Source organism: Hyla sarda, chromosome 1, assembly GCF_029499605.1.
Source record: "Hyla sarda isolate aHylSar1 chromosome 1, aHylSar1.hap1, whole genome shotgun sequence".
Classification (NCBI taxonomy): Eukaryota; Metazoa; Chordata; class Amphibia; order Anura; family Hylidae; genus Hyla; species Hyla sarda.
Window position 1 is genome coordinate 367123443 of NC_079189.1, and position 21795 is coordinate 367145237.

Consider the following 21795-nt stretch of genomic DNA (forward strand, 5'->3'; position numbering starts at 1 on the left):
ACGCCACTGGTAAAGGTCCAAGCAAAACGCTGAGGCCTGGTTCACACCTAGTGGCTGCAGTGCCGTAAAGGTAATAGGCAAAATGACTAAAGTCTGGAGGATGTAAACCTACAGTTACCTGTATTTTCTGAATACTGCCAGAGAGTGTACCCCTGAAAATAATACTGCCGCATTGTGTATCCCCGAATATAATACTGCCACATGCTCTGCTGCTGAATTTATATTCAGCAGCAGAGCATGTGGCAGTATTATATTCGGGGATACACAATACTGCCACATGCTGTACTCCTTAATATAATACTGCCAAACGCTGTGCCCCTGGTATATTGCTGCCACACACTATGCCCCTGAATATGATACTCCCAAAAGCTGTGCACCTGGTATATTACTGCCACACGCTATGCCCCTGAATATAATACTGCCACACGCTGTGCCCCTGAATATAATACTGCCACACGCTGTGCCCCTTGTACATTACTGCCACATGCTATACCCCTGAATATATTACTGCCGCACGCTATATCCCTGGTATATTACTGCCACACAATGTGTCCCCAAATATAATTCTGACAAACACTACTGTACCATAAAACATTGAATGATGCCACCGTGCCCAAACAATAAATTATGCCACTGTGCCTTGACAATGAATGATGCTACTGTGCCCCCACAATAAATGATGCCACCGTGCCCCCACAATGAATGATGCCACCGTGCCCCCCACAATGAATGATGCCACCGTGCCCCCACAATGAATGATTCCACTGTATCCCCACAATGAATGATTCCACCGTGCCACCACAATGAATGATGCCACTGTGCCCCCACAATGAATGATTCCACTGTGCCCCCACAATGAATGATGCCACCGTTCCTCCACAATGAATGATGCCACCGTGCCCCCACAATGAATGATTCCAAAGTGCCCCCGACAATGAATGATGCCACCGTGCCCCCACAATTACTGATGCCACCATGCCCCCACAATTATTGATGCCACGTGCCCCCACAATGATTGATGCCACGTGCCCCCACAATTATTGATACCACCGTGCTCCCACAATTATTGATGCCCCCTTGCCCCCACAATTATTTATGCCACCGTGCCCCCACAATTATCAATGCCACTGTGCCCCCACAATTATTGATGCCACCGTGCCACCACAATTTTTCATGCCACTGTGCCACCACATAAACTGTGCTACTGTGACTCTTCAGCTGCTGCAAACTACAACTCCCATCATGCACACACAGTCATGTTGGGAGTTGTAGTTCTGTAACAACTGGAGAGTCACAGGTGGCGGAGCACAAATATTTTCCTGAGAGCCCCGTCCCAGTTCCTTCCGCTGCTCTGGCCTCTTCTAATCAGGCCTGGCCAGAGCAGATGATGCAGGCAATGTTAATCGCACCGCCTGCATCACAGAAGCCCCGGGCAGGGAGCAAAATGTTCCCTTGCTCCGGGCCACGGCTATTCATTTGTATCGGTGTCTTAGAGACACCGATACAAATGAATGAGGGGAGAAGCGGCTGGGGGTCCGGATGACTGGCGGCTGCGATCCAGATCTGGAACGAGATCCCCCAGTTGAGTACCGCTGATCTAGGCCTCTAGATGATGTAGGTGATAGTTACATGGTCACAGACTGATACTGTAATCTATATATATTTTAGTAACGCATACATAAAATAATATAATATTTTCATTAGATGTTGCTGGTGGATATTCCATGTCATTACTTGATACTATCCGGAAAGCGATAGAAGCTTCAAAAATTATTTTCATGGAAAGATCAAAAAGTGAACGGTACAATAATGAAACAGAAAAGGAACAGAAAAAAAATGTGATGCCAGAGGGAATAAATGCAGATGATCAAAATGGAATACTACAATTTGAAAAAAAAGTATTAAGTTACAAGGAGGCATTCCGACTAGCAACCATGGGAGGAAGTGAAGGTAAGTTTGTTAGATGTGGTTACAGTGTCTTGCATTGGAAATGATTCGCAGACCAGATAACCGAACAAATTACTTTATTAATTTTTCTTTTACATAAAAGAGTAGTCCAAATTTTTGATGGTCGCATTAGCAAAGATTGGCACATTAAGATTGACCGTTACATAGGCATAATAATCTCAAAGGCATAGCATGCTTAGTGGGTACAAATAGGGATGAACGAATCTAATCTGATGAATCCAAATTCGTTACAAATTTCAGGAAAAATTTGATTCATAATGAATCCGAATATCGCCACGAATGGATTAAACGAATCGTTTTATTAAACTTAATTTAGTGCGGTCCCGACACCAGGGCATCTAAAATGGCGGATCCACATGTGAAGACATGGGGCAAGGAACTCTGGGAAGGCAGGTTGTTGGGATGACCCTGAACCACATGCAGCATCAGCAGCCAGTCACCACCGTGATGTCACAGCCCTATATAATCGGCAGCCATCTTGCTGCCAGCCATTCCAGCATTTTATTTCAGAGACAGCGTTTCATTGCAGGGAGAGATAGAGCAGTTTGTGCATTGCACAGAAAAACAGCTTCACTGCATAAAAGCACTGCGAGAGAAAGAAAGTACACTTTTGGGTGCAATACACAGCAACTCTACTGCTGCAGTGTGGTGTACAGCAACTCTAAAGCTAACAGGGGCCAGTTAGGCTGAGCACGAAAATCCATTGTCACCTGCCATTAGTGCATAATAATACTGTACTGGGCTGTACTACGCAGTGATTCTCTACTGCTGCAGTGGGGTGTACAGCAACTCTAAAGCTTATAGGGGCCAATTAGGCTGAGCACGAAAAGTCATTGTCACCTGCCATTAGTGCATAATAATACTGTACTGGGCTCTACTATACAGCGACTCTGTACTGCTGCAGTGGGGTGTACAGCAACTCTAAAGCTTATAGGAGCCAGTTAGGCTGAGCACTAAAAACCATTGTCACCTGTCATTAGTGCTTAATAATACTGTACTGGGTTCTACTACACAGCGATTCTGTACTGCTGAACTTGGGTGTACAACAACTCTAAAGCTAACAGGGGACAGTTAGGGTGAGCATGAAAAGCCATAGTTACCTGATTACAGTGCCTAATACAGGCTGTGGAGCGGAACGTATTGTCCTCTCATATGTGTAACGAGTGCATACATAGGTGGTGTACTTTTTTTTTTTCCTGTAAAACTAATTTGGGCCTAGTTACTGTGAAAGGCCAGCCAAAGCTACACACTTGTTTCTGTAGTCTAATACAGTTTTAAGCGTAGTGGAGCGCATTGTCCCCCTCTCATAAGTGTAACATATACACACTCAGCTGGTGTATAAGTATGTCAGGGAGAGAAGTGCCAGGACGTGCACAGAGGAGTGGCAGAGGCCTAAACTCATCAGGTGCAGGCAGAGGTCGCAGCAGAGTAGGGGCATGTGGCAGCAGGAGTCGCAGCGAGAGGTCTGAGCTCCCGGTGTCAGCTAGCAGTCGTGTCTCGACCAGCAACCCAGCAGCCATGATTGATTGGTTCACTCGGTCATCCACTTCATCCCAAGTGACATCCGACACCCCCAGTCAACAGTGGGTGGGTTCCTTAGACTCAACCTTCAGTTGGCATGGCCCTCATGCTGCTGCTGTCACCTCCAGGCTCTGTCATTGTGCCGCCATATGGTCTCCTCATGCTGCTGCATTGAATGAAACTTTTTAGGTTCATCTATTTGAAATCTTCAATTTAAATAAAAAAAATATATCTTTAATCTTTTCAATTGTAAGGCCCTATGGTCTCGTCAGGCTGTTGCCACCTCCAGGCTGGGTCATTCTGCCACTATATGGTCTCCTCTTGCTGCCACCAATTCCAGGCTGTGTCATTCTGCCACAGTATGGTCTCCTCAAGCTGCTGCCACCTCGTGGCTGTGTCATTGTGCCACCATATGGTCTCCTCATGCTCTAGGCACATTAAAATTTTTAAATTTTAATCTATATAAACTCTTAAATTTTACAATTCTTCAATTGTGAGGCCCTAGGGTCTCGTCAGGCTGCTGACACCTCTAGGTTCTGTCATTGTGCCGCTTTGTGACTCCTTGTTATATTGGGTTTTGTGGTCATACAGTTTTAGTTCAAAGTAAACGCTTCGGGCACCCGGGACATTAAACTTGTGAATGTCTTAAAAATGTTCAATTTAAATGAAAAGAAAAATCTATGTAATCTTTTCAAGACTGAGGCCCTATGGTCATCGTCATATATTACCTCTGGAATGACCACAAGAATCCAATGAAACGGGTTAGAACAGGGGTCCTCAAACTACGGCCTGCGGGGCCACATGCGACCCGCCGAGGACATTTATCCGGCCCGACTGCCGCCGCTGCATAAGGACATCCCTGTGTCCCGAAATATGTTTTTGGGACACAGTGATGCCCCGTTTACTTCTCTGCGGCCCCGCATTTACTTTAAAAACGCAGGGGCCGCCGGGAGGTAGCGCACGCAGGGACGTCACTGACTTCCCATGTATGCGCCCATAGCAACGCGCGGAGCAGTGAGCAGGACCAGCGATGGCCAGCTTGGTAGGTGTTACCAGCGGCACGTCAGCTTTGGTGCTCCGACTACCGCTCCGGAGGAGTGGTGGACGGAGCACTGAAGTGGGGCAGTACACAGGCATACAGCCTCCAGCCATACACTATATGGCTGGAGGCTGTATGTCTGTGGGGGAACATACTGCACCTAATGTGGGGAACTATAATGCACCTAATGTGGGGGGGAACTGTACTGCACCTAATATGGGGAACTATACTGCACCTAATGTCGGGAACTATACTGCACCTAATGTGGGGGGAACTGTACTGCACCTAATATGGGGAACTATGCTGCACCTAATGTGGGGAACTATGCTGCACCTAATGTGGGGAACTATACTGCACCTAATGTGGGGGGAACTGTACTGCACCTAATTTGGGGGGAACTATACTGCACCTAATGTGGGGGGAACTATACTGCACCTAATGTGGGGAACTATGCTGCCAACCTAATGTGAGGATTATACTGCACCTAATGTGGGGGAACTATACAGCACCTAATGTGGGGGAACTATACTGTACCTAATGTGGAGAACTATACTGCCAACCTGATATGGGGGAACTATACTGCCAACCTAATGTGGGCGAACTATACTGCACCTAATGTGGAGAACTATGCTGCCAACCTAATGTGGGGAACTATGCTGCCAACCTAATGTGGGCACTATACTGCACCTAATGTGGGGAACTATACTGCACCTAATGTGGGGAACTATATTGCACTTAATGTGGGGAACTATATTGCACTTAATGTGGGGAACTATACTGCACCTAATGTGGGGAACTATACTGCACCTAATGTGGGGGAACTATACTGCACCTAATGTGGGGGAACTATACTGCACCTAATGTGGGGGAACTATACTGCACCTAATGTGGGGAAACTATACTGCCAACTAAATGTGGGGGGAACTATACTGCCAACCAAATGTGGGGGGAACTATACTGCCAACCTTATGTGGGGGGAACTATACTGCCATCCTAATGTGGGGGAACTACAAACTAATGTGGGGGAACTATACTGCCAACCTTATGTGGGGGAACTACAACCTAATGTGGGGGAAATTATACTGCCAACCTAATGTGGGGGGAACTATACTGCCAACTTAATTTGGAGGGAACTATACTGCCAACCTAATGTGGGGGAACTATACTGCCAACCTAATGTGGGGGAACTACAACCTAATGTGGGGGGGATCTATACTGACAACCTAATGTGGGGGGAACTATGCTGCCTACCTAATGTGAAGGGAACTGTGCTGCGTACTTACATACTTAAAGGGGTAGTCCACTAATTAGATATTTTAAGTGTGCATAGGAATTTGTTCATAGTTTTTTTTTTTTTTTAACTATAGTCCGGCCCTCTAATGGTCTGAGGGACAGTGAACTGGCCCCCTGTTTAAAAAGTTTGAGGACCCCTATGTTAGAGCAATAACAATGAACCATAACTGATTAAATTAAACATTTGCAGTTTCACAGTCTTTGGATGCTGAGAGGCAGGGGCTGGAACAGGTGGTAGCTCGCCTTGTGGACGACCGCCAGCTCGATGCTTACCAGAATGGGTCCTCAAAAAGGATTTTAAAAAATGAAAATAAATTAAAATTGAATAAAATAAAAAGTATTAAAAACGTCATGTGTCCGCCCCCGATCTATAACGCGGGGCCACAGCGTGGCCCCGCGTCATAGCAGGTCGGGCCCGGGACCCGTGGCTAAGAGAGCGCGGCATTGATCGCTGTGCCGCGCGCTATTAACCTTTTAGACGCGGCGTTCAAAGTTGAATGCCGCTTCTAAAGTGAAACTGAAACCATGCCGGTTAGCTCAGTGTGCTGTTCGGGATAGCCGCAGCGAAATCGCGGCATCCTGAACAGCTTACAGGACAGCGGGAGGGTCCCTACCTGCTTCGTCGCTGTCCGATCGCCGAATGACTGCTCAGTGCCTGAGATCCAGGCATGAGCAGTCAAGCGGCAGAATCATCGATCACTCGTTTCCTATGAGAAACCAGTGATCAATGATGAAGATCAGTGTGTGCAGTGTTATAGGTCCCTATGGGACCTATAACACTGCAAAATAAAAGTGGAAAAAAAAAGTGAATAAATATCATTTAACCCCTTCCCTATTAAAAGTTTGAATCACCCCCCTTTTCCCATAAAAAACACAGTGTAAATAAAAATAAACATATATGGTATCTCCGCGTGCGGAAATGTCCAAATTATAAAAATATATCATTAATTAAACCGCACGGTCAATGGCGTGCGCGCAAAAAAATTCCAAAGTCCAAAACAGTGCATTTTTGGTCACTTTTGTGCAAAAATTATACCGTTAAAAACTTCAGATCACGGCGCAAAAAATTAGCCCTCATACCGCCCTGTACACGGAAAAATAAAAAAGTTATAGGGGTCAGAAATGACAATTTTAAACTTATTAATTTTCCTGCATGAAGTTATGATTTTTTCCAGAAGTACGACAAAATCAAACCTATATAATTATGAAATCATTTTAACCGTATCGCCCTACAGAATAAATATCAGGTGTCATTTTTACCGAAAAAAGTACTACGGAAGCCCCCAAAAGTTACAAAACTGCGTTTTTTTTTCAATTTTGTCTCACAATGATTTTTTTTTTCCGTTTCACCGTAGATTTTTGGGCACAATGACTGACATCATTACAAAGTAGAATTAGTGGCGCACAAAATAAGCCATCATATGGATTTTTAGGTGCAAAATTGAAAGAGTTATGATTTTTTAAAAGCAAGGAGCAAAAAACGAAAATGCAAAAACAGAAAACCCCGCGCTCCTTAAGGGGTTAATCCCTTCAATTGTGACGCCATATGGTCTCCCGACCCTGCTGCCACATTCAGACACTCTGCGGCAGTGGTTCTAATTGGATGTCTATAATCTGCATGTAATACTGAATAACAGTATTATTTCACTCCCTATGCGTCTTACGACAAGGCAAAGTGTTCTACACCCCTATTGAGCCTCTCTGTAGGCCAGAAATAGCCGTTTTTAATAGCGATTTGCTGCAAATAAATTCGGACTGAACCAAATTTTTTCGGAAAATTCGGCAAATCAGCTGAATCGAATTTTTCTAAAAATTCGCTCATCTCTAGGTACAAACACAAAACGTGGCACAGGAACTTAAGTATAACCATACTCAAATTAACAATTCTTTTCATCAGTGGTTCTTGGTAAGATTGGGAAAAGAGGATGCTTCACTTGTCCACTGAGAGTCAGAAACGTTTTGACTGTTCCACAGTGCCACTATGGTCATGACACTCCAGCTCGATATTGACAATCCATACCCAACTTCAGGGCCGCCATCAGGGGAGAACAGCCTATACCCCAGTAAGAGGCCCGGTCTCCCAAGCGGTCTGGGCCCCCGCTGCACCCCCCTGCAGCAGCCCCAGCACAGAAGAAGTCCTGCTTCACCTGCTTTCAGGACCTCATTTAACTTTAAGCATGACTTAGATGCACCTAGAGTTAAATGCAGTGCTCAGCTGATTGACAGAGCGAAAAGCCATTGGCTCCTTGCCCTGTTAATCATTCTTGTGTGCACCCGCAATATGCAGGGGCTACATGAGGCCTGAGCATTCTTCCTCTGTGATCCAGTTTGTGCTCCAGCACATGAGTGACGTCATCACGCGCCTGAGCACAGACCAGAGGAGAAAAAAGCAGAAGAGAGGCTACTATCAATACCTAAAGAGAGGCTACTATCACTACCTAAAGAGAGGCTACTATCACCACCTAAAGAGGTTATTATCAATACCTACTGGTATTATTGATAACATTGGTCTTAGTATGAAGGATTTGATCAGTAATAGTATGATGGTAATATGTATAGTGATAATATTCCTCCTTGTATACCAGTATTATTGGAAATATTGTTCATTATACAGGATTTGGTCAGTGACAGTATAATGGTAATATTATGGTCATAATATTCCTTCCTATATACTGGTATTTTTATTTGCCATTAAAGGTTAAGTTTTATTGGATACTTCTACCCAGGAGCCGGATCCTATCCTCTATTCTTTTTCTCAGTTCACAAGTATACTAACTTTATACATTATATACTAAAATAAACATACGTTATCTTAATATTCACGACTCTGAGCCCCAATTTCTGTATTATATTTCACATTTTTTGGCACTGTGGGTATAGGTGTTATTTGGGCAGAACGAGTCTCAGGTTGCCAGGTCAATAGGAGCCTCTCTACCACTCTTTTTTCACTATACAGGCTGCACATTCCTCTTCAGATAACAAGCCATTGAACTAATTAGTCAAACTGTAGCCCCCTCCTAGTTTGCTAATTGCAATGCAGTGTTGTGTTGCAGTGTCTTAGTGACATAATACCAACACATATGCAGCATCAGGCTCGTCTATGCTCACACTGGCCTCTACGGTTGTAGTCTCGTAGCCTACAATACTACCATTTGTGCTAACCTGCGACTCCTCAAGTGCATAATGACACCACAGCATACTGCGGTCCATCATTCCACACAGTATATATATATATATATATATATATATATATATATATACATCCTATACACATTTGCATATACCTACAATAAGATGTCCTTAAAGGATAACTGACAGCTGGTAATAATAAACCCAATACACAGGGTTATAGTGCCGATGAACCAGATTAAAATAATGTATCAGTTTCCCACATCTTTGCTGCTGGTTTGGGATACACGTTGTATTAGCCTCTATTACTAATATGTAAATGGCCTGCTTTGCGCAATCCCTGGGTATGCTGGGACACAGGGATGCTGGGTATGCTGAGTCTTGCCTCTATCGTACAAAGCAGGCAATTTACATTAAGCGATGGCACCAATCCAGGTATGTGGTACATCATTTTAATCCAGTTCACTGGCACTGTGTATTGGGTTTATTTAAGGGTGAACCCGCTGTCAGTTTTCCCTCAAGTAATTTTTTTTTTTATAGGAAAATAACCACAGGGATGAAACAACATTTTATCTTTCGTAATTGTGTTTCATGTCTTCCCTACATTGAGATTGCATTACATTACGTGAAGTCAATGGGAGTTATAAAAATGGTGCATAACAAGCCTGTGAGACAGATATGACGGCAACTTTACATTTATGCTGTTGTTTGGATATAGGGCCTGAAAAGGACCAAAACATAAACCTCTGGGCACTGTTTTAAGAGTGAAGAGGTGCTCCAGTGTCATAAATGTTGTTTTACAGTGCACACCTAGTGACCGATCTTTATAAAGGAGATGTCTAGTGAAGTCCACAATAAAAAGAACTAGAATATTCAGTTGCTATTGGCACTGATCAGAGATTTCTGTTCCTGAAAACTTATCAAACATTCTCTGGTGAAAATTTTGCCATAAAACATTAGCATAAAGTAAGTCAACCAAAAGGTGGCATAAAGAAAAGTATATACCAAGCTGTGTTTTTCTCTCCATTGATAAAATGGAAAATTCCCTTATGCCATTTAGTCAAGATGGACTGGCCAATTTTTTAGGAATAAATTTGACTTGCCTAATGCAAAGCTAAGATTTGTGAAAAATGAATGATTTATCAATACAGCATAACTTTATAAAGGAAGTAGCATTTTTTTAATATAAAGTTCCAATTTCACTAAGAGAGATTTAGGAAATGACTGTCTTCTGGCTTAAAGGAGTACTCCGGTGGAAAACTTTTTTTTTTTTTTTTTTTAAATCAACTGGTGCCAGAAAGTTATACAGATTTGTAAATTACTTCTATTAAAAAAATCTTAATCCTTCTAGTACTTATTAGCTGCTGAATACTACAGAGGAATTTTTTTTTTTGGAACAAAGAGCTCTGCTGACATCAGGACCACAGTGCTCTCTGCTGACATCTCTGTCCATTTTAAGAACTGTCCAGAGTAGGAGAAAATCCCCATAGCAAACATATGCTGCTCTGGACAGTTCCTAAAATGGACAGAGATGTCAGCAGGGAGCTCTGTGTTCTATAAAAAAAAGAATTTCCACTGCAGTATTCAGCAGCTAATAAGTACTAGAAGAATTAAAAAAAATTTTAATAGAAGTAATTTACAAATCTGTTTAACTTTCTGGCGCCAGTTGGTTTAAAAAAAAAAAAGTTTTCCCCCAGAGTATCCCTTTAATATTCATTTGCTAAGTAGTAAATACTGAAATTTCCTCTAGTGGTGGTTGCAGGCAGCTACAATTGTGTCATCCATCTATGCAGGAGAATTGGGCTTTTGTATCAGCAAATAGGATCTTTATTGTTATGAAGATATATGAAGAAGTAAATCAATCTAGAATTCTGAATCTATTAAAAAATGTAACATGGTATTCAAGGGTGGACATGTTACTAATGGTATTCTAGAGTAGACATTCACTAGGGGTATTCAAGGGGGGACATTAACTTATTGTATTCTAGAGTAGACATTCACTGGTGGTATTCAAGGGTGGACATATACTAATGGTATTCTAGAGTAGACATTCACTAGTGGTATTCAAGGGTGGACATATATTAATGGTATTCTAGAGTAGACATTCACTAGTGGTATTCAAGGGTGGACATATACTAATGGTATTCTAGAGTAGACATTCACTAGGGGTATTCAAGGGGGGACATTAACTTATTGTATTCTAGAGTAGACATTCACTAGTGGTATTCAAGGGTGGACATGTTACTAATGGTTGTCACGATTCGGCTGGCTGGAGTTGGATCCTCTGTGCCAGAGAGGGATTGGCGTGGACCGTGTTGGTGGACCGGTTCTAAGTAGCTACTGGTATTCACCAGAGCCCGCCGCAAAGCGGGATGGTCTTGCAGCGGCGGTAGCAACCAGGTCGTATCCACCAGCAACGGCTCAACCTCTCTGACTGCTGAAGATAGGCGCGGTACAAGGGAGTAGACAAGAGCAAGGTCGGACGTAGCAGAAGGTCAGGGCAGGCAGCAAGGATCGTAGTCAGGGGCAACGGCAGGAGGTCTGGAACACAGGCTAGGAACACACAAGGAAACGCTTTCACTGGCACAATGGCAACAAGATCCGGCGAGGGAGTGCAGGGGAAGTGAGGTATAAGTAGGGAGTGCACAGGTGAACACACTGATTAAGCCTGCTGCGCCAATCAGTGGCGCAGTGGCCCTTTAAATTGCAGAGACCCGGCGCGCGCGCGCCCTAAGGAGCGTGGCCGCGCGCGCCGGGACAAGACAGACGGGGAACGAGTCAGGTACGGGAGCCGGGATGCGCATCGCGAGCGGGCGCCTCCCGCATCACGAATCGCATCCCGGCTGAGAGGGATATTGCAGCGCACCCGGTCAGCAGGTCTGACCGGGGCGCTGCAAATTCGAGGATGCTGCGAGCGCTCCGGGGAGGAGCGGGGACCCGGAGCGCTCGGCGTAACAATGGTATTCTAGAGTAGACATTTACTAGGGGTATTCAAGGGTGGACATTCACTAGTGGTATTCAAGGGTGGACATGTTACTAATGGTATTCTAGAGTAGACATTCACTAGGGGTATTCAAGGGGGGACATTAACTTATTGTATTCTAGAGTAGACATTCACTAGTGGTATTCAAGGGTGGACATGTTACTAATGGTATTCTAGAGTAGACATTCACTAGTGGTATTCAAGGGTGGACATTCACTAGTGGTATTCAAGGGTGGACATTTACTAATGGTATTCTAGAGTAGACATTCACTAGTGGTATTCAAGGGTGGACATTAACTTATTGTATTCTACAGTGGACATTCACTAGTGCTATTCTAGAGTTGACATTTCACTAGTGGTATTCAAGGGTGGACATTCACTAATGACATTCAAGAGTGGCATTCACTAGCGGTGTTCAAGCGTGAACATTCACTAATGGTATTCAGGAGTGGACATTCACTTATGGTATTCAAGAGTGGAAATTCACTAAGGGGATTTAAAGGTGGGCATTCACTAGTGGTGTTCAAGGGAAGATATTCTCTAATAAGTAAATCAGTGGCTAGCAAATGTGCAGACATGCTATACATCATAGTTAGATTGAACAGTGTTGCTGTTTATATAGTTAAATATATAAACATCCATAGAAACCCCATTCTGTCAGTACTTTTCCCATGAGGCAAATCGGAGCACAGTGCACTAGATGTGTTGCACTCCGGTATTGCTTTGAAAAGAATATCTTAAAACTTGGATGTTTCCTGTCAGCATATTTAAATAGATTTATTATATCTTATCTTATATATGTCTCCTATTTTTTCACAGCTTTGAGCATTGACCACTTAACTGGGAACTTTGAAGTTGGAAAAGAATTTGATGCATTGCTGATTAACCCTGACGCCATTGACAGCCCTTTTGAAGTTTTTTCTGATATCTCTAAAGAGGTAGTATTCATTTGAAATGTCTATGTCTAATATAAGAAGAAGAAAGTGCTGACAGGACCTTTTGCCACATATTTGACCTTTCATTAACATAATTGAAATCTTTATAACCCCCAAAGGACACAGGAGCTGGGCTTGCTTTAATGCCAGTGGGAAATGGCTGCTATCAGCAGCCAGGACTCACCCCTAATGCTGGACATCGACAATCATACCAATATCTAGTATTAACCCTTTAGATCCAGCAATTGAATTTGATCGAAGGATCCAAAGACTTAGTGGTTATGAAATAACAGTAATTTACAATTGCTGCTGGGTTTGGGGAGCTGATCAGGACCGTGGTGTGATCACATGGTCCCGATCAGCTGATCTGATGGCCGGAGGGTCCTCACCTGCCTCCTGTCTATTTTTTACTTCGGCAGGCTAGAGAAGCAGAGCGTCAATACCAAAGTTTGGAATTGACTCTTTTTGGTCACTTCATATACCAGAAAAATTGAATAAAAATGCTCAATATGTCCCTCCAAAATAAAAAGGTAACAATGAAAACTAAAAATTACTGTGCAAAAAATTAGCCCTCATACAGCTCTGTATAAGAAAAATAAAAGTGTTACAGCGGTCAAAAGACAATTTTAAGCATACTAACTTTCTTACAAAAAGATATAATTTTTTAAAAGTAGTACAAAAACACAAACCCTATATCAATTGGGTATCTTATTGACCAAAATAATAAATATAATATGTAATGTTAACTTTAAAGTACACTGCACTAAATGATGTGGTAAAATGAGTAATGTGATTACAAAGTACAATTGCCGCATAAGGCTAGAATTCCACAGAGATTTTTGCCCTGCGATTCTTTTTTGCTTAAAAACGCCAAAAAAACTGCCACAGTTTTTCCCTGCGTTTTTTCTGACGTTTTTTTCTTGCGTTTCTACTTTTGTGTGGAATTTGCCGTTTTTGGCCACTTTGGCGTTTTTAAAAATGTATTTAACTAAATGTTTATTTTTTATAGCAACATTTTTATAACATTTTTTATAAAGTGTGTGTGTTTGACTTTTTTTTTTTTACATTTTTTATGTAGTACTACTACTCCCAGCATGTAACACACTGTTCCATGCTGGGAATAGTAGTACCTATACTATAGACTATAGTCAGTCTGACACCCGATGCGATCATCCATTATATAGCAGAGATGGACCGGCTCTATACAGCGCTCTCATCACTGGCCGTTCATATTTTCCGCCCAGAGCTGTGATTGGCCGGATGGTTGCAGCCAATCACAGCTCTGAGGAAAATATGAATGAATGAGTGGCCGGCCCGGAGTACAGAGCAGACCAGGGATGTGAGCAATGTATACAGCAGCTCCATCTCTGCTATAGACAGGACAATCACAGCGTGTGTCAGTAGTGACACCCGCTGTGATGTGTCCTTAACTGCAGGTACTACTACTCCCAACATGGAGCACACTCTGCTCCATGCTGGGAGCTGTAGTACCAGCATTAATAGACAGATCGCAGCGAGTGTAATTTCTGACACCTGCTGCGATCTGTCTATTAATGCAGGTACTACAGCTCCCAGCATGGAGCAGAGTGTCCTCCATGTTGGGAGTAGTAGTAGGAAAGATCACAGCAGGTATCACTCCTGACACCCACTGTGATCCTCCGGTATAATGTATGGATGCGGCCGGCGCTCTCCTATGGTCCCCTGCACTGACGTATATATACACATTCCGATTTCTCACAGAGAGCTGTGATTGGCTGGAACCATCTGGCCAATCACAGCTCTCTGTGGGAAATATGAATATGTGTATATGTGTAATATGCGGGGAGTGCAGGTGTGATTTTGTTCTTTGTTTGCTCTTTTAATGAATATGTGTATATATACGTCAGTGCAGGGGACCATAGAAGAGCGGCCGCAGCATCTATACATTATGCAAGAGGATCACAACAGGCGATCTGTCAATTAGTACAGGTACTGCTACTCCCATCATGGAACACACACACACTCTACATTTTTATTATTGTCGGCTACATTTTTAGTGCTTTACCTGCCCACATAAATTGATCCCTGTTTAAAAATTAATAAACATTTCGTAATAAAAAAGATAAATTTCGTTAGATACAATTTTTTCAATCACTACTGTATCTTTTTTTCTTAATTTTTTTTTTATGGTACCCTGCGAAATTTTAATAAAAAAGGTATCTCCATAATTTTTTGGGATCTCTAAAGTCCAAAAAATAATAAAAACCGCTTGCAAAAACGCAAAATTTAAAACCAACATGGCGTTTTTCTTAGCGTTTTTGCTAAAATTAATAAACATTTCGTAATAAAAAAGATAAATTTCGTTAGATACAATTTTTTCCATCACTACTGTATCTTTTTTTCTTAATTTTTTTTTTTTATGGTACCCTGTGAAATTTTTATAAAAAAGGTATCTCCATAATTTTTTGGGATCTCTAAAGTCCAAAAAATAATAAAAACCGCTTGCAAAAACGCAAAATTTAAAACCAACATGGCGTTTTTCTTAGCGTTTTTGCTCTCCCATAGACTTCTATAGGAGGAAAACACCACGATTTCAGGGCAAAAAACGCGAAACTAGGTTTTGTTGGGCGTTTTGAAAATCCAGCCTCTGAGCCCAAAATTGCTGAAAAATGCCAAAAGGATAAAAAAAAAACGCCAAACTGAAAAACGGCAAGTGAATCTGGCATTTTGCAGTTTACTATTGACTTGCAGCTAACATCTGGACGCAGCATTTTTTCACTGAAAAAACGCTGTGTGGGAAAATTGGCATTTTTTACGGCATTTTTGCAAAAAATTCCTCAGTGGAATACCAGCCTAAAACATGCCCTCATGTGGGTCTGTAGGTGGAAAAAAAGGCAGGGAGGGAAAATGAAAGCACAAAAAGGAAAAAATCGCTGTGTCCTCAAGAGATGAAAAAAAAAATGGAGTAAATTTCTTTCTTAGTAGTTTAAAGGAGACTTAAAGGGGTACTCTGCCCCTAGATATCCCTAAGGGATAAGATGTCTGATCATGTGGGTCCTGCCACTGGGACTCCCCGCAATCTACATGCAGCACCCAATATTCTAAACAGCATGTTTAGAATGCTGGGTCCGCGCGGCAAGGGTTGTGGTGTCACACCACACATACTCGTGACATCACACCACACCCCGTCCATTCATGTCATGGGAGGGGCGTTGTGTGACGTCACGAATCCAGCGTTCTAAATAGGTACTGCTTGGAGATCGCAGGGGGTCCCAGCGGCGGGACCACCGTGATCAGACATCTTATCCCCTATCCTACACCTTTAAATTGGTTATCATTTTAGAAAATGTATAAGCTAACCACTAACGAATGTTTTAAATTCATGGGTGTCCATAGCCTTTAAATGTGAACAGATAAAATAATGTATCACAAAGTCAGTATAAGTAAAATACATTTTTCTAAAAGGTACCAAAAACTTTACAACTGTGGGATTTTCTTTTAATTTTTCACTCTTTTTGTTCAGGAATTGCTGCAGAGGTTCCTTTATCTTGGTAAGTATGTAAATATATTTTCCACTCAACTTACGTAAAATATAACCGAAAATACTTCATACTTAATTTTAAAGGGATTCTGTCAGCTGCGTAAGGATATTGTTACGCCGAGCGCTCCGGGTCCCCGCTCCTCCCCGGAGCGCTCGCTGCACTCTCCTCACTGCAGCGCTCCGGTCAGATCCACTGACCCGGGGCGCTGCGATACCGCCTCCAGCCGGGATGCGATTCGCGATGCGGGTAGCGCCCGCTCGCGATGCGCACCCCGGCTCCCGTACCTGACTCGCTCTCCGTCAGTCCTGTCCCGGCGCGCGCGGCCCCGCTCCCTAGGGCGCGCGCGCGCCGGGTCTTTGCGATTTAAAGGGCCACTGCGCCGCTGATTGGCGCAGTGGTTCCAATTAGTGTTATCACCTGTGCACTTCCCTATATCACCTCACTTCCCCTTCACTCCCTCGCCGGATCTTGTTGCCATCGTGCCAGTGAAAGCGTTTCCTTGTGTGTTCCTAGCCTGTGTTCCAGACCTCCTGCCGTTGCCCCTGACTACGATCCTTGCTGCCTGCCCCGACCTTCTGCTACGTCCGACCTTGCTTCTGTCTACTCCCTTGTACCGCGCCTATCTTCAGCAGCCAGAGAGGTTGAGCCGTTGCTAGTGGATACGACCTGGTCACTACCGCCGCAGCAAGACCATCCCGCTTTGCGGCGGGCTCTGGTGAAAACCAGTAGTGACTTAGAACCGATCCACTAGCACGGTCCACGCCAATCCCTCTCTGGCACAGAGGATCCACTACCTGCCAGCCGGCATCGTGACAGATATATTGAGTTCCAGATCCTGACAGAAAGGTCACAGGGAGATAAAACTAACCATATTCTTTTTTCTTTGTTCTGTTGACCCTTTGTAAAGTTATAAAATCATTATTTCCTTCAGATGAAGTTACATAGAGGTGGCACTAAGCCACAGGAGGCATGTCTCCTCACTCCCCTACCCCTCTCACCCTTCACTGCTGTGCTTCAATCAGTGAAAGCAGGGTGAGAGGGGGGTGGAGGAGGGGTATGGTTCCAGCTCTATGACACTTCAGCTACAAAAGGATAACAGGGATTTTATGGCTTTACTGAAGAAAAAAAAGTATGGTTGGCTTTATAGCCATATGGCCCATCTGTCCATGTCTGTAACTTTGTACCTGGTAAAGAGCATACAAATTCCCTTTAAATTTTTATTTATTAAATATTTATACTTATTACATAAAGGGATATCATAAAGCATAGAATGGCTTGCCAGTGCCCAGGGCCATGCACGCATTGCCCAATGAATGTGAAGTAAGCGGTTATGCATACAGTGTGATGCTCAGTACTGTACATGAGCAAGGAGTCCAGTAATAGAGGGGGTGTCTTCTCCTGTATGTACATTCCGTGACATACTACATCAATAGTTTGGCGGGTTACAGAAACAGATTAGCATAATACCAGTAATGTTTGGCGGCCACTCCATCTAATAGTAATGCACCATGGAAACAGAGTAAAGTAAACATCACCAATTTTATTCTTAAATGGGCACTGTCTGATTCAAAAACTTTTTATATGCTGTATATCCCGGCAAAACATTAGCCTTTCTAATATACTGTATAAGAAAATGTTATTTCCTTTTTATAGAAATCTTGGCTTATAAAATCATGGCTTTGTCCAAGCTGACGCACAGTCATGGACTGAGTCCAGTAAGTGAGGGTGGGCTAGCACTCCTCTGTGTGTCTGATAGGACAGGAGAGGGCACCGAGGAGTACTATCAGACAAGAGAGAGCACAGAGGAGTACTATCAGACAGGAAAGAGCACAGAGGAATACTATCAGACAGGAGAGAGCACAGAGGAGTACTATCAGACAGGAGACATCACAGAGGAGTACTATCAGACAGGAGAGAGCACAGAGGAGTAGTATCAGACACGAGAGAGCACAGAGGAGTACTATCAGACAGGAGAGAGCACGGAGGAGTACTATCAGACAGGAGAGAGCACAGAGGAGTGCTATCAGACAGGGGAGAGCACAGAGCAGTACTATCAGACAGGAGAGAGCACAGAGGAGTCCTATCAGACAGGAGAGAGCACAGAGGAGTACTATCAGACGGGAAAGAGCACAGAGGAGTACTTTCAGACAAGAGAGAGCACAAAGGAGTGCTATCAGACAGGAGAGCAGATAAGGAGAGAAAAACAGACAGTGGTGGCACCGCCTTGTGCCATTACCACGGGCAACACAAGTAGGTTCTTTTACTTTGCTAAATGCCCACGTACCTGAATGTGTTCGGCTTAGAGCTCAACACCTATTAACGCATGTTTTAGTTGAAATTTGCACAGCAGAAGACACCCGGATCCGTCAGAACACGGAGGTTGCAGAGAGGACTTGATTCAGTTGAAAAGCTCACCGGAGGAGAACGAACGGGTTTGATGGGCGCATAACACTACAGTACAGGTAAACAACCGCAGACACCGTATTTTATATGGTGTCTGCGGTTGTTTACCTGTACCGTAGCGTTGTACGCCCATCAAAACCCATTCTTTCTCCTCCGGTGAGCCCTTCAACAGAATCAAGTCCTCTCATCAGACAGGAGAGAGCACAGAGGAGTGCTATCAGACATGAGAGAGCACAGAGGAGTACTATCAGACAGGAGAGAGCACAGCGGGGTGCTATCAGACAGAAGAGAGCACAGAGGAGTATTATCAGACAGCAGAGAGTACAGAGGAGTACTATCAGACAGGAGAGAGCTCAGAGGAGTACTGTCAGACAGGAGATAGAACAGAGGAGTGCTATCATAAAGGAAAGAGCACAGAGGAGTACTATCAGACAGAGAGCACAGAGGAGTACTATCAGACAGGAGAGAGCACAGAGGAGTGCTATCAGACAGGAGAGAGTACAGAGGAGTCCTATCAGACAGGAGAGAGGACAGAGGAATACTATCAGACAGGAAAGAGCCCAGAGGAGTACTATCAGACAGAAGAGAGCACAGAGGAGTACTATCAGACAGGAGAGAGCGCAGAGGAGTCCTATCAGACATGAGAGAGCACAGAGGAATACTATCAGACAGGAGAGAGCACAGAGGAGTACTATCGGAGAGGGGAGAGTACAGAGGAGTACTATCAGACAGGAGAGAGCACAGAGGAATGCGATGAGACAGGAAAGAGCACAGAGAAGTGCTATCAGACAGGAGAGAGCACAGAGGAGTACTATCAGACAGGAGAGGGCACAGAGGAGTACTATCAGACAGGAGAGAATACAGAGGAGTACTGTCAGACAGGATAGAATACAGAGGAGTACTGTCATAATCACATCCTATCGGTCCAGCCAAGACATTAGAGAGAGTGTGATGGTGCAAGGGTTAAGGCCACTAGACCTCTGGGTATACACTACTAGTCCCAGCAAGTCACCAAATTAACCCTTAGATAAACGTGTTTCCACCAGAGCTACCTTCAGAAAGGTGAGCTCATATATTTAGAGATCAAAGACCAGAGCTGATTAATTAAACATTTAATCTGATAAAAGGTATCACAGTGCTGACTATATAAAAATACAGAAACAAATGACATACAGGTACAAAAATATATAAAAGAGTTTTGCAAGAAAAGTTCAGAAAACAAAAGATGAAGTTCTTACAGCATGATGATATAGCAGTCCATGAGAGCGAGTTCCAGCTGTTCTTAGGATGGTCTTGTCAGCTTGTTGCACAGCATTGAACAACCAACTTTTAGTCTAGCGTTGTTTAAATATCATATCTGCTTTCTTGGGAGGGAGACTCCATTCCCCCCTCCCCTCTGATCCCAACAGGGGGTCTTCTCTCTTCCTGGCCCCCTTTTCTGTGTGATTATATGATGGGACCAGAGTGCACCTTACATTCTGCTGCTTCAAAAAAGCCTTTGACTTCAAAGGAGATGTAAACAAACAGCCAGACCCCCAATAAAATGCAATACCCAAACCCACAGTCTGAATGACCTCTCATCCATGGCTTGGATAATACATCACACAGTTATAATTATAATACACCTATAGGATTTTAATAATTAGGCCTTGGACCTGACACCTCCCTCTTAAGATGGGGACAGAGAGATCTTGCCTGTCCAGGCTGATAGATCTGTCTCCCTTAACCATCTATTTCTTTTCTTGACACCACAGGCCCTGCATTCCCAGGCAAAGATGGCACTGAAGGGGCCTAGTACCTGATTAAGCTGCCTCCTCCTTTCATCTGAGAGCTGTGGATTGATCTCCACATCCTGAAGGAATCCCTGGCTCTTAGCTTCCTCCACTAGGTCTAGTAGGGGATCACTACCCAGCCCTTCCTCTGGTGCACTGCATACACTGAGTACCACCTTCTCAGGGTCATAGTATGCCATATTAATGTGGTACTGTCTCTGCCTCTGACCTTTCTCATCAAGGGCAACTACATATGTGGTGGGTTCCAGGCACTGCAAAATGGGGAAGGGACCCTCCCAGGCACCCTGCAACTTATTCTGCCTGATGGGGTTCAGAACCATTACCTTCTGTCCCACTTCATAGACCCGGTCCCTTGCATTGTGATCATACCAGTACTTATGCCTGGACTGTGCTGCTATGAGGTTGTCCTGTACCAGCCCAGTCAATGCCTGCATCCTGTCCCTGAATCTCAGAACATACTTCACCACAGAAGTCTCAGGGGCAGGTAGCCCCCCTTCCCATTCTTCCCTAACTAAATCTCGGGGTCCCCGCACTTTGTGACCATATAATAACTCAAAGGGCGAGAAACCTGTAGGCTCTTGGGGTACCTCCCTGTAAGCAAATAACAGATGGGGTAAATACTTTTCCCAGTCTCTACCCTCCGATTCTACATATGTTTTTAGCATTTGTTTCAAGGTGCCATTGTTACCGGACACTCTGTCCAACCAAAGTAGAGGGTTGTGATCAGTTATGACAGTAAAATCCCTGCCATACAGGTATGGCTGTAATTTTTGCAAAGCCCAGACCACAGCTAGACATTCCTTCTCTATGACCGCATAGGCCACTCCCAAATGTCCTGCCAGGAGGGTCTCATTGGCCAACCTCAGCAGCTCTTTCCTGTACTGCCTAGGAACCACTAACTGCCTTTCTCCCTCCTGGGCCCCTAGCATGCTTTTGGAAAGGGACTCCCAGTACAAGATATAATTTTCCCAATATACCCGATGCCCATCTGTGTCAACACCTGTATGTTCAGCACGTTGTCTCAGTCCTTCAAGGGAAGGGTCATGGCGCAGAGCTTCCCGGAAATGCTCATTTCCCTCCCCCCATCTTTGGGCATCAGGGAGCACATTTCCCCCAGGTGAACTAGCATCTGCACCTTCCTCTCCCTCAGTTCCAGACATAACAATGTTACAGGCATCATACACAGGGCTCTTACTCCTTCCCTCCTCCT

At 43.9% G+C, this 21795-nt stretch overlaps 1 protein-coding gene across 4 annotated transcripts in view; it reads left to right on the top strand.

Moving 5' to 3' along the window:
- GDA (guanine deaminase) overlaps nt 1-21795 on the top strand; it is a 103167-nt gene that overhangs the window by 71435 nt on the left and 9937 nt on the right. For all 4 annotated transcript variants that reach the window (XM_056523094.1, XM_056523096.1, XM_056523097.1 and 1 more), the window contains 3 exons: nt 1705-1950; nt 12753-12871; nt 16371-16398. In XM_056523094.1, the coding sequence (XP_056379069.1) occupies nt 1705-1950; nt 12753-12871; nt 16371-16398 (393 nt within the window). The remainder of the gene's footprint in view (nt 1-1704; nt 1951-12752; nt 12872-16370; nt 16399-21795) is intronic.